Source organism: Bombus vosnesenskii, unplaced genomic scaffold, assembly GCF_011952255.1.
Source record: "Bombus vosnesenskii isolate JDL3184/JDL3185 unplaced genomic scaffold, Bvos_JDL3184-5_v1.1 scf7180000013272, whole genome shotgun sequence".
Classification (NCBI taxonomy): Eukaryota; Metazoa; Arthropoda; class Insecta; order Hymenoptera; family Apidae; genus Bombus; species Bombus vosnesenskii.
Window position 1 is genome coordinate 4,352,478 of NW_022882930.1, and position 12,449 is coordinate 4,364,926.

The 12,449-nt window shown below is 37.6% G+C and overlaps 2 protein-coding genes across 3 annotated transcripts in view; one reads left to right on the forward strand and one right to left on the reverse strand.

The window, feature by feature from the left end:
- LOC117231492 (nuclear factor related to kappa-B-binding protein) lies at positions 1-6,881 on the forward strand. 2 transcript variants are annotated; one of them, XM_033489984.1, is made up of 11 exons: positions 1-267; positions 1,078-1,326; positions 1,390-1,622; positions 1,708-1,973; positions 2,108-2,460; positions 2,549-3,971; positions 4,062-4,382; positions 4,460-4,649; positions 4,721-5,513; positions 5,602-5,910; positions 5,995-6,881. In XM_033489984.1, exons 1-11 carry the CDS (start codon positions 262-264, stop codon positions 6,427-6,429), a joined length of 4,578 nt encoding a protein of 1,525 aa, XP_033345875.1. In that variant the 5' UTR covers positions 1-261; the 3' UTR covers positions 6,430-6,881. The 2 variants fall into 2 exon arrangements, with proteins under 2 accessions (XP_033345875.1, XP_033345874.1); XM_033489983.1 differs by having other exon boundaries at positions 3-267; positions 5,599-5,910.
- LOC117231495 overlaps positions 6,730-12,449 on the reverse strand; it is a 27,786-nt gene continuing 22,066 nt past the window's right edge. Inside the window, exons 6-9 of the mRNA XM_033489988.1 lie at positions 8,845-8,925; positions 8,190-8,564; positions 7,635-7,847; positions 6,730-7,552 (exon numbers count right to left, since the gene is read on the reverse strand). Of these exons, the coding sequence (XP_033345879.1) occupies positions 7,220-7,552; positions 7,635-7,847; positions 8,190-8,564; positions 8,845-8,925 (1,002 nt within the window). The 3' untranslated portion in view covers positions 6,730-7,219. The remainder of the gene's footprint in view (positions 7,553-7,634; positions 7,848-8,189; positions 8,565-8,844; positions 8,926-12,449) is intronic.

Here is a 12,449-nt window from a genome sequence, read left to right on the forward strand (position 1 = left end):
GTTCGCTGTATTCCACGCCATGACTAAAATTTGTTGGAAGAGTAGGAGTGCAGTAGCTGTGACAGGTCAAACGGTGAATAGCGAAATTACTTAATATTCACTCGTTCGAAGGATTTCTCGTATCGTAACAACGTTGACAGATTTATCCTCGGTTCGTTATTTCTGTTTCGTGAATTATCGTTAGCCGCGAGGATTTGCTATTTTCGTGGGAACTGCAGAACTTGGAAGACAAGAGGAGAGCAAGCGCAGAAACTGAAAAGAATGGAGGTTGGTTACGATTAATTATTTCGAAATTTATGTCCGTATGATCGATAACACTGTATCCTCTGGAAACGCAATGTACATACCCTGTGTCATGTTACTCCTGAAAAAGAAAACATTCATTGTTGTTCCTGGTGTATTCGTTATTTCAGTTCTTCTAATTAGATAATTAGTAAATTAAATAATTAATCGTCGAATACACGCATGTTCTCCTGACGTGTTATTTGCTATTATATGGTGGTTGTTTTCTTATCTTTGATTAAATAATAATCACGTTCATATTGTATTTTTTAATTTTTGTGTATTCATTGTGACATAGAATGTAGCGCGATAAATTAGATTTTTCATAATTGTCTTTGAAAATCATTTAATTTCATAAAGGACACAGGATGTCTTGGGAGAACTTTAATGAATAACTTTACTAATATGTTTGATAGATCATTGTCAATCAAAAAAGTTTTACATGCTATATTGTTTCATTCGTTTTCCAAATAATCGTTTATTCTACCAAGTACCATATAAAATGCAAACTAAAGATAAACGGCAGAGTGTTTATGATGCTTAGTCTGATTTTAGATACATATGCATGACTAATACAAATAACATGTATTATAAGTGACAGCATCGGAAATGAAATTTCTAGAAAGAAATGGCAAGAATCATTAAAATATCAAATAAATTTATATTTATAGAATAATATGATCTGTTTAGTTCAGATTAAGCTACCAAATATACTAGTAAAATTATGTGGTTTCTTCTTGGCACACCCTGATGTTTATTCTGCTATGTATTTTTGTACATATATTGTGATTATAGGTGGATGAATGTTCAGCTGGTGGTGATAGTGGAGCCGAAGAAGATGAAGATGATGCATCTTCTCATGGATCTAGAAGTAACAGTAGTAGTAGCAGTATAAGTGGAAGTAGTACTTCAACTGATAGCGGAGATGATAGTGGAGAAGAACATGGCACAAGTGGCAGTGAAAGTCATAGTTCTGGCGAAGAAGATGAAGATGAAAATGAGAACACAGAATACTCTGTCAAAGCGGAGAGTCCAGATACTTTGGTGCTGTCTGAAATTTCATATTTTGTGGAAATACATTTTTGTTAACAAAAATTTCGTTTCTAGAAATGGGAAACATGTATTGCTGTAAACACTAAGATAAAATTACCACAAGATCTTTGCGAACATGTAGCTGTTTTCAAGGAATTTCTGGATTATCCTTATATTTGGAACGAATGCCTTACTGAAAATCAAAGAGAAGCTCTTTGCAACCTTTTACCAGCTTTCCCAAAAGACTGCGATGTAGAAGCTGAAACAGAGAAAACATTGCGTATGTTATTCGAACGTGAAAATCACAGGTTAGATGCAACTAATTATTTCCAGTAATTTTTTGAAAGAAATCTATCTTTTTTATAATATTGTTTTTATATTTATCTATATCAGATTTGGCGTAGCACCTTTGGATGCATTTCACAGTCATCTATCTGCTGGTCATTACCGCCCAGATATTAGAAGAATGTGTAGCTTAGTCCGTAAGGCACAGCAGAGAAGATTACTATTCGAGGAACGGAAAAGATCTTATGAACTAGCCAGTCAATTACTGAAATCTAGAGAAAGTTTGCTGTCTAACGCGTATAAGCAAGGTTTTTGTCAACCAGCGCAACGCACAGTGTCAAAGGTCCAATGGAGGAAACCAAAACCTGCTATGGGTAAGTTAAGCTTCTGCTGTGATTGATTGTAAAAAATTTTCTGGCTGTTTATACTTCCCCCACACTCCAGCCGTTTGGCAGAGAAGTATGTAGTAACTTCCGAGGGACAATACTAACAAGCAATGAACCGACAGTTGAAGAAAAAACGCAACTGCGCTATTTGGAGGAACTGAATGCACTGAGGACAGAGCTCGGAGCGAACGCAAAGTTAGCGGCCGACACAACGTCCGAGAATGAAGAGAACTATCCGCACTATCAAATGTCCGGCGCTAAGCAGAAGAAGAAGAGACGCACTTTGGTTGGAGTTCAAGGATTGTCCATTCGGGGTTTGCAATCAGATCACGTGGATGAGTTTATTCGACCTGTTTTCTCCACGCTGCAACGAGCGGAATATGCCACGAATAGGTCTCTATTTATTCGCGAACAGACCGAGGATACGTATCGCGAAATGTTACTTGAACATAAAAAGAGAAGAGCTCGGCGTGATGTACGTGAAATAATTTTTTAAGAAATTAAGTTGTGTGAATAAGAAATTCAATCATATTAGAGTACTAATGTTCATCATATTTTTTTAGGTTCATCCGGAATTAAATACACAAGGTATAGCTCTTGCTGACTTAACTCAAAGAGCACAAATTGGACAGAAGCACAAAATATCAGTTGGCCCTACCATACGTATCACACCAGCGAAGAAACGTATGAAATTGGAGCAATCACCACTTTGTCCACCGGCGCCAAGATTAACGAATTCTAATTCGATAAAACACGAGAGTGATAACAGTGATTATTCTCATACGACGGATGAAAACAGACATTCCAATACATTGGATATAGATCATAGAATGTTAACGCCAATTAAGTCAGAACCCATAGATGCATACGAGATGCATCAGATGTCCAAAAAGAAGTTAAGTCCCATTACACCGAAGGTTAGCAAATCTTCCATGATAGTTACGCCAGAAATAAAGAAAGAGGTGGAAGACATGGAGTACGATGACATAAAAACGGAACTAAGTACGGGAGTGAACGAAGACGCCCCGTTAGAAACAGAAGAAGAAGAGGAAAACGATAAGAAAGAGCTTGATTTGGATAGCATCGACATGATGCAGCTTCCAATACAACTCGACGATGGAATTGATATATTGGATGATGTGAAGTGCGAAGATGAAGGAGTTATATCGATACCAGATAAAGAAATCGCTGTTCCATCTAATGAAGACACTATCGACATTAATAATGGGGCAGAATTAATGCAGGAGACACATGCTTGTTTCTTCTCGCTGTTAAGAGATGCATTTACCTCAAAAGGTGAATACAGAATGAGCACAGGAGAAATGAGGGATGCTATTACTCAGTGGCAAGGAAATCCCATTTCACCATTAAATGATTGGTATTCTCTGGCATCCTCTTGGCCAGCGTTGGTTCCATTGGCTTTAGGATTTCTTGCTGGGGAACTCACTTACTCTCAAGAGATCGGTGACCGACAAGAAAGAGAATCAGAACTTGTTCCCTATTTAGAAAACAAGGGAAATGGAGTCTACGCATGGATCGGAGCTGGACGAGACTCAGACTCTCGTCTGTCGGACTTATGTGCGAAGTTCTTAATGCACAAAGATTCACTAGGTCTACCATCTGCAATCTCCACTTGCTCTCCAGTAGCTGTGAAGCAACAAAATCAAGTGCCTCAAGCTAGTAACAGCAACGTTAATAGTAATTCTGGAAGTGGAAATGTAAATTCGAGCGGCAGAGATAGTAGTCCAGCGATAGAATCGATCAGTGTCGATGGTGGATCTATCAATACTGTCGCAGAATGGGAGCCACCTCGTGCTCTGTGGCCCACAGAATGGAAGGTTCGACCATCCACGGTGGAAGAACGAGAAGAATTTAGGAGGCAGGAACGTATGCGTTATGCTGCTCCTCATAAAGCATTTACATATAGAATGCACGGTTATGCCTCCGTCGTAGGTCCGGTGAAAGGCATTTATCAACACAATGTTGGTATGTTTGATTATACAATCTTTTATAAAAAAGATATATGTGTATAATTAAAGAAATTATTATTTATATTATATTTAATTCGTATAACAGCTTCTGGTTTGACCAAAGCTCGTGGACATTCGTTGTTGGTAGCAGATCGGCCAAACTTTGTGACTATCTTAGCTTTAGTCAGAGACGCTACTGCAAGGCTTCCCAATGGTGAAGGAACTCGGGCTGACATCTGTCAGCTACTAAAAGATTCTCAGTACATTAGGGAACAGACAGAAAGTGATGATAAGGAAGGATACTTACATTCTGTCGTATCTGGAGCTTTGGACAGATTGCACTACGAAACAGATCCCTGTGTACGATATTACCCACGACGCAAGGAATGGCTATACCTTCATCGAGCTCGTTCAGAATCAGAATTTGGTTTGTACCTTATTGAAATGTATTATTCTTATGTTATATATTTCATAGATGACGTCATACATTTTCTTCTCTTATAGAAATGTATCATCAACAACTACAAGGTGTTGCAAAGAATAAGAAAAATGGTGGCAGTATGTCTCGAAAGGCACTTCCTCCAGTCATAAAACCGGCTAATGTTAATAAAGAACAATCTCCTAATAACAGTAAAGAAACTACACCTAAAAAAGAAAGAAAGGCCACATCCACTACTCAACCTGTTATTTCGAGGTAAATATCAAATTTTATCGTGTGAAAAATGTTTTGAACAGCATATCGATTGTACGCTTTTCTTTTTACAGAAAAGAGCAGAAGAAAACCGAGGAGAAAAATATCAATGATCATTCCGCTACAACAGAACAATCGGCTGTGGTCACAAACGTAGTGACAACAATTAGTACGCCAGCGACTTCAGTAATTTCTATGTCAGGTACCACTGTTCCGATTACGTCTCTACCTACGTCTTCTACTTCTATTAGTACCATTACCGTAGAAAAGGATGTAACAACTAGTGACGTAAAACCACAAATCACTACAAACGTTCCGGCGAAGAAGGCAGCGAACATCGGTGGAAAACCGGTCGCTGTTGTAAAAACAAGTGCTCAAAGTTTACTACAATCGAATCAGCAGCATTTTCCGCATCATCAAATTCAAGTATCAACATCCGCTGGTCTACAAACTATTAGATTATCTGGACATTCTGTGCTACATTCTGCACAGCCTGTAGTAGCCAGCAGTGCTTCTAATGTAACAAATGTAACCACCAATTTAACCACTATATTGCCTCCTACTAAAGTACCAAGTCAACAACAACAACAACAACAATCGCAACAAACACAACAACAACAACAAACAATAGTGACTAATCAAGCGGGAAAAAGTATCTTGCAAACTGCTAATATAAAACAGCAACAATCTCAACAACAACATGTACTACCTGGAAAGACATTGTTAGCTTCTCAAATAAAATTGGTCAGTTCTGGACAGATCAAGTCGCTTCTTACGAGTCATGGACTTCAGGGTCAGACAATATTTATTAAACAATCATCGCCATCCAGTAATCAATCACAACAAATACAACAGCAACAATTAAAGGTACGAATTGTTCAAGTAGGTCATCATTTTTTATTTTAATAACTATTAATAGCTTTAACGATTTAATATATTCATGTAACTTTAGCAGCAACAACAACAGCAACAACAAATCCAACAGAGAGTTGTTACCAATCAACAACAATCGCTACAAACATCTGGTATGCAACGCATAATTGCGCAGATAGGAGGGAAACCAATCGCAGTACAGATTCAACAGTCACCGCATCAGCAACAACAGCAGAAGATATTGGCGAAGGTTCTAACCAGTTCTGGTAGTGGCCAGCTTATCTCGGTGGAAAATCTCCTTGCTCAGAAAGGATTGAAGTTGGCGACCACAACTGGCCACGCTAATCAACTCAACAGACAGGGGAAGCAGGTCATACAAACTCAGTATCAGGTATACTCTCAATTTAAATTTTTATAATTTCTAATTTTAATTCTAAATTAAATTTTTATGAAACATTTTCAATGTGGTGTTTAGGTAGTATCGCAAGCGCAGACTTCTTCAGGTCAGTCGAAGATCATAGCCAGTACGCAGCAACAACAACAGACACAGCAAGCACAAACCGTTCGGATGGTGACAGCTCAGTTGGCTGGCAAGCCAATAGTTTTAGCAAGTGGTAACAAAAACGTAGGAGTTGGAGTGAGCAGCGGTGGAAGCGTAGTACTTGGAAAGCAACAATCATCGCAACAGACACAGCAGCAACCTATCATTTTACCGAGTCAGTTACTCAACATCAAAACGTTGCACGGTTTGAAGGTGATACCGACTCCTGCCGGATTGAAAACTACGGGTGCAGCAGTCTACGCGCGAGTTATTGCTCCAACTACCATAACTTCGTCTCAATCGACGGGAAATCAACAGCAGACTATTCAGACGCAACCACCGAGAAATAACACCTACAGTACACCTTGACAAAATTGATGTCGCTGTTTTTTTTCATTTATCCTCGTTCCAACTTATTTTAATCTCTTATAATTCTGAATTTTCTGACGAACACACGATTTATATGTATAAAAACAAAACGTAAAAAATGAAGAAGAAACGAAAAGCGTAATAGATTAGTAAAGCTTATACATAGAATTGCGTTATGTTATGTACTATATTTTAGGTCAGGTAAAATGAAAAAAAGAAAATCGTGCAGTTTTTTCGACAGGTTGATCGGGATCAAGGCACAATGCTATATCAGGACATTTAAAATGAAAACACACGCGGTCGTGAAGATTTTTTTATATTAAGTGTCGAATTATTTACAAATGCATGGTACGATTTTAAATACAAAACCACCGTTTCTTCGTTCTCTTGTATCAAGAAGATTCTTGCAGCGTTGCATGTAATGCATAAATAAAACTTATTACATAACGGTATCATTTAAATTATATTTTACAAGTTCTCTTTGTGCATCGTCTCTACGTTGTAGGAAAGTTTAATTATGAAATACCTAGGCAGCAATAGCCACCGCGTCTTTGGTCCGTTTTCTGGTAAGAGGATATCATACGAAAGACATCATTACAAAAGTCATTGATCTATGTACAAAATTTCACGAAATACGAAGTATAGATTCATAGAAAAAGATACAGAAGAAAAAGCACCTGAACAAAAGGTGCATTTATGTTCACAAAGTTAAGAGCGCATGATGTTCGTTTAACTCAATATCCTCTTCGCTGTAGTGTCAACTTATTTCCAAAAGATATGGTCCATATAATTATGTTTCCTCGGAGTTCCATATATCTTGGAATATATCTATTAGATTGTTCACACCTATCAAGTATCCATCTTCATGATTTCCGACTTTCCACTCGGCATCGTGACAAATCCTTGGCAAATGTTGTGGTAGAGGTAACGTTTTAGCAAAATCAATCATCCAAATGCCAGCATTTTTGGTATCGTGAACGAACAACAAGCTAGACCCGACAACTTCATGCGAGGCAAAGAACGGCGATGCTTTCAGCGTAGTTCTAATCGCCTTTAGACGTTGGATATACTTGGGTACAGCGTGTTGATAGCCTTCCACGAAACGTCTCAGCGCCTCCGTAACCTAATTAATTAAAAAGCCGATTTTAAAATCAGATTACTATTATGATCTATCAACTTAATTCATTGGTAAGCTATCGACAAACCTGTTCCCGAGTCCTCGTCGTTTTGAAGTCTTTCGACGAACCTCCATGAGCAAGTTTAATACCTTCTACGCGGAAGCCTAACGTAGCTGTACTGGAAATGGTTTCACGCCAGACCATGTATCTTGGTTTTGTGACTCCTTGCACTCGACGTTCCTCAGCACTTGGTGCAGATGGGTCCACTTGTATCATTTTCTCGTACATGTCTTTTCGTAACTAAATGGAAAAATTAAAGATTTGAAAAATTGAAATAGAGTTTCAAGAATTGAAGAACCCTGGTCCTGCTATTCTCCTCACTTCTTCATATTTTCATTGATATCTTTCATTCAGATATCTTCCTTGTTTTTCAAGTGCTTTATTTATAAAAGTTGTGGAATAAACAAAAGATAGAAAAATTATATCGAATATTTATATTTATATTGAATAGCAAAGTTAAGAAAAAGTATGTAAAGTATAAAAAATTAGGTAATTCAGGGAAAGTTTTATTTTATCGATCGAACTTTGAAACTTTACTTACAATATTATTCGATATTAATTCATATTAAATTAATATCATACCTTAGGTCTTTCTTTGGCTTTCGCAAGTTCCGATTCCAAATACGTCCTGACTCCAACTTTGCAATCCATCACACAAGGATGTTCAAAGTCTCCGAGAAGATCTTGCAGCTGCAAGTAAGAGGACACTACGATCCTCTTAGTCACATTGTCACCATTACCATCCTTTTGATGTGTTTCGCCTGCATCATGCTCCTCGACATTCCCTTCTTCTGTATCGTTTACATCTAAAACACCTTTGAACTCTGGAACGTACGGCCTCAATACGTCGTTCATTAACAGACGAAAGCAAGCTTCTTCCTGAGGGCAGAGTTTCTTTAGAATCGTCCCTGGAGTGGGCCCCGCTCTGAAGTTTCCTTGATGACCCGCTAGTTGGACCTAAAATTAATAGCAAAATTTTCTATTATAAACTTTTTAACACTAATTGTACTATTTACTAGTAGAATTTCATATCAGAATTGTTATTTAAAATATTAATTTATGAGTTTCTTTTCTGGCAAAAGGCCATAAGATAAATTGATGAATCGAGTAAATTTTATTTAGTTTCAGTTTTTTAATATTAACTGATAACTTTCATGTTTCAACCAATATCTGATACCAATTTTGAAGTATTTTAATTTCTTTCAAAGAACTTAAAAAATAGAAATAACTTACTTACCCATGGATACCGTTGTTTCTTGTAGGTTTGGAAAAAAGGTGTCCAGTGAACTATATTCCTAAGTTTTCTCCATCCTGACGACTGAAACAAAATTAAACGAGAATCTCATCAAAGAGCTGTCTTACCTCTTCCATCATCATTAATATTAAAATCAAGTTTCAACTTTAACCCAAATATCGATTCCAAGGAGACTTTATTGTTCAGTAATAGAAAGAAACATTTAGTATATCTGGAAGAACACAGTTTCCCGTCGTTACCTTCGACGTCTTTTTCTCATTTGACCTATCCGTGTGATCAGAATCCCATTCAGAGCTCAAATCGTCACCACTGCCTTCTCCCCATTCCAAGTTAATCTGAGGCACCTCTAGCAGCCTCAAATACTGCTGGTATCCTGAACAATTCTCCAAACAAGTCTCTTCCCTATTACTCTGACCTTTAATGCACTTGTTACACTTGGAACTTCTTTTATGATCCTCAACCCCATTGCTTCTCAAGGATTTATCTCGTTTATTTCCTTCCAATTTCAAATCACTTTTCCCATTATCTTCGCATTCAACAAGGCTACCATTTTGTAGTCTCTCAACTATACAGTTTTCTTTCTTTTCATCATTTTTATCAACTTCCTTGTAACTATCAGTCTTAACTTCCAACTGACCCAACTTATCCTTCTCAAAATCCTGGTTATCATAATTATCCTCGGATTTCTCTTCATTATGAGTCTGTTCTTGAGACTGAGAAAGTAAGTACGAAGGTGATGGACTTCTAGAAGAGGAAGGTGAGCGACGCTCGGCGATGCTCGAAGAGAATCGCCTCGAATGTCTTCTACTCCTTGACCTCATCATCTTCCTCTGAATTAAGGACTTCCTGTCGCATTCTTCAGGTTCCATGCAATCTTCCAGTGTCGATTTTGAGCAGATCACTATCTTTGGTATCGTTATTCTGTCGTAAGTCTTTTGCATCTTTAATTAAATCAATTATCAACGACGACGAAGAATTTATTTAATGTAAGAAATCTTCCTGCGATATCTTCTAAATCTTTCTATGTAGAAATAGTTGATGCTTCACCGAAATAAATTGTTTCGAAGGTGTAACGCGATAGAGGTGTACACGGTGGATACTGACTTTGAAGAGATTCATGGTTCTGTCGTATTGTCAGAGGGACAATTCCGCAGCGGAGCGATGGTTGGACGTAAACAGCGACGTGTCCCAGTTCTTCGAATCCCGAATTGGATGCTAATGAATCGCGCGTCAATGGAAATTCTCGGAGGAGGCTTTCACGCCTTCATTCAAGGAACCTTTTACCTCGTCATATCTTTCTTCTTTTTTGCTTTGGAACGTCGTCTTTTTAAATATTTCATTAACTCGCAGCTTCTTTTCAAACACTTTCAAGGATAACTCTTCTTGAGAAATCTAAAATCTTTCGGGCGAATCTTCTAATTCTGCTTAGAATATTTCTTTGAATTCCTCAAAGATGTAGCAACTCTTTCTATAAGGTTTTCTATACGGTTCTATAAGGTTATTTTTTCTTCAACCTCAAAAAGTGTAATATTCTTCTTTTAAAAAATTCTTGCGAGAAAATCCAAAAATTCTGAAAGATTGTCCTCTACAACTTCCTTCGAATCTTCCCTTAATTAAGAATTCTCTATTAAGAAGGCTCCTTCTCAAGGGTCTTTTTAGTTGGACACTTTTTCTTCAACCTCAGAAAGTGTAATATTCTTCTTTTAAAAAATTCCTGCGAGAAAATTCAAAAATTCCGAAAAATTGTCCTCTACAACTTCCTTCGAATCTTCCCTTAATTAAGAATTTTATTCGAATTCTTTAATTCAAAATTCTCTGCGAATTCTCGTCTAATTTAAAGGAACCTCGAGAAGAGATGATACATTTGCCAGTGTCTTAGTGATTTTCTTCGAGTCTGTAGAATTCACTGAAATAAAAAACGTTTCGACGGTCAGTGATTATCCCCGATATAACTGGTAATCATCGAGACACTTTCTCTCTTTTTTAGCCAGTCTCTATTCCGCGCGTCACGACGATGACGAACGCGCCCATGATGATCGTTCCTCAGGGCGATCGAATCGTGCCACGCGGCCCTCGGTTAATTGGCAAGCGATTCGATAACGGTAATTATCTTAATCACGAGCTGCGGTCGAATCGAAACACCTGGATCGACTGGTAGCCCCGTCGTCCACCCACGTTGTGGCCTCTTCCTCGAGACGAAGGCGAGCTGGAAAGCGAGCCGATGCGTGTGCCACTTTTTTATACCACTGCTTGTCCGTTACACGAAATTCTTCGTCTGGTCGATGCACCAATTATTCTTCAATTTAATGCTAGATGAATTTTAAACGAGATTTCCAGCTCTTCTTCGTTTCAATTAGTCCTTCTCGGTAATCTCTATTTCTTTGATCGATTTTTAATAGGATTTTGTTAATAGATTTCTACCTCTGTTTCGTTGACTCTCACGAGGAAGTGCAACAAGCTCTTATTTTTAAAATAATGACTACTTGTTTCCAATTTTATAGAAGTATCATATAGTGTATTTTGCTGTTTCTGGCGAATTCCTGGAACGATTCCAAGGAAATAATCTTTATTGTTTACAATAATAATAAACTTCAAGAAGACTTGTTCATGGCAATTGTTATTTATAAACACACAGATTTATCTTCTGTATATTTCTTCGATAATCACCTCAGTCTTTCAGAAACAATTCGTCCTTCACTCGAGTCAATCGAATAAAGTCTATTTGCAATTTTATACTTCTACCAATTACAATTATGTTTATAATCGAAAAGAGAAAGAAAATTACAGTTGCAATTTTCTATTGTTTCCTGTTACGCTTTAACGTATATTTATAAACTTTCTATAAAATTATCATCCTTCGATATCCTTTGCACCAACTTCTTATCCTTCGCATCTAGCTAATCTATGCTTCGATACTTGTCGTCTTGCTCTTTCATATATAACTGAGACTCCTTCGAGTTCTAAGAATACTTTTCATCGACCGACCATATGACGCAGTCTACGTAATTAATTAATGACGCAAATAAATCACATAATTAATTCAATCAGGTGACAGGGCAGTGTCTGAAGAGGCGGAATTATTAAACGAAGAAAACAGTTGTTTACAGAGGATTTACAGTCCAGTCACTGTGGATAAATAACCGTACGGCTACGTTTGTCGAATTTCAACGCATCTCACGAGTAATCGTCGCCGTTTACGTTCCACAATCAACCGATTATGTAATATCACTGTAAGCAAACGTGACGCTTTCCAGTCGTGATACATTCACGCAAGCGGAACGCCGTGCCGCTTCGGATTCCTCGCGTTACTCACATGCTTCTGTTCCCTCGGAGGAAGAAATTATTGTAGAATCGCGGATAATTTATTATGGATGATCATCCTCTTTCTCTCATTGATCCATTCGTTCATGACAGTGTTTACGAAGATACATCCGGATATTTTTCTTTTGCATTGATCGTATAGGAAATTCTTTGAAATTCACAGCTATATCTGGAGGTTTCCTCTTTCAAAGTATCGTAGGTATAGTAGGTGCGATAGTTTGAAGATTAAAGATATTTCTCCTCTTTATTAATCTTTTAGAATTCTT

Coding starts and splice junctions, on each gene's coding strand:
- LOC117231492 (XM_033489983.1), top strand. Junction 3,972..4,061: donor CATTTATCAACACAATGTTG/GTATGTTTGATT, acceptor TTCGTATAACAG/CTTCTGGTTTGACCAAAGCT. Junction 5,514..5,598: donor TACAACAGCAACAATTAAAG/GTACGAATTGTT, acceptor ATGTAACTTTAG/CAGCAACAACAACAGCAACA.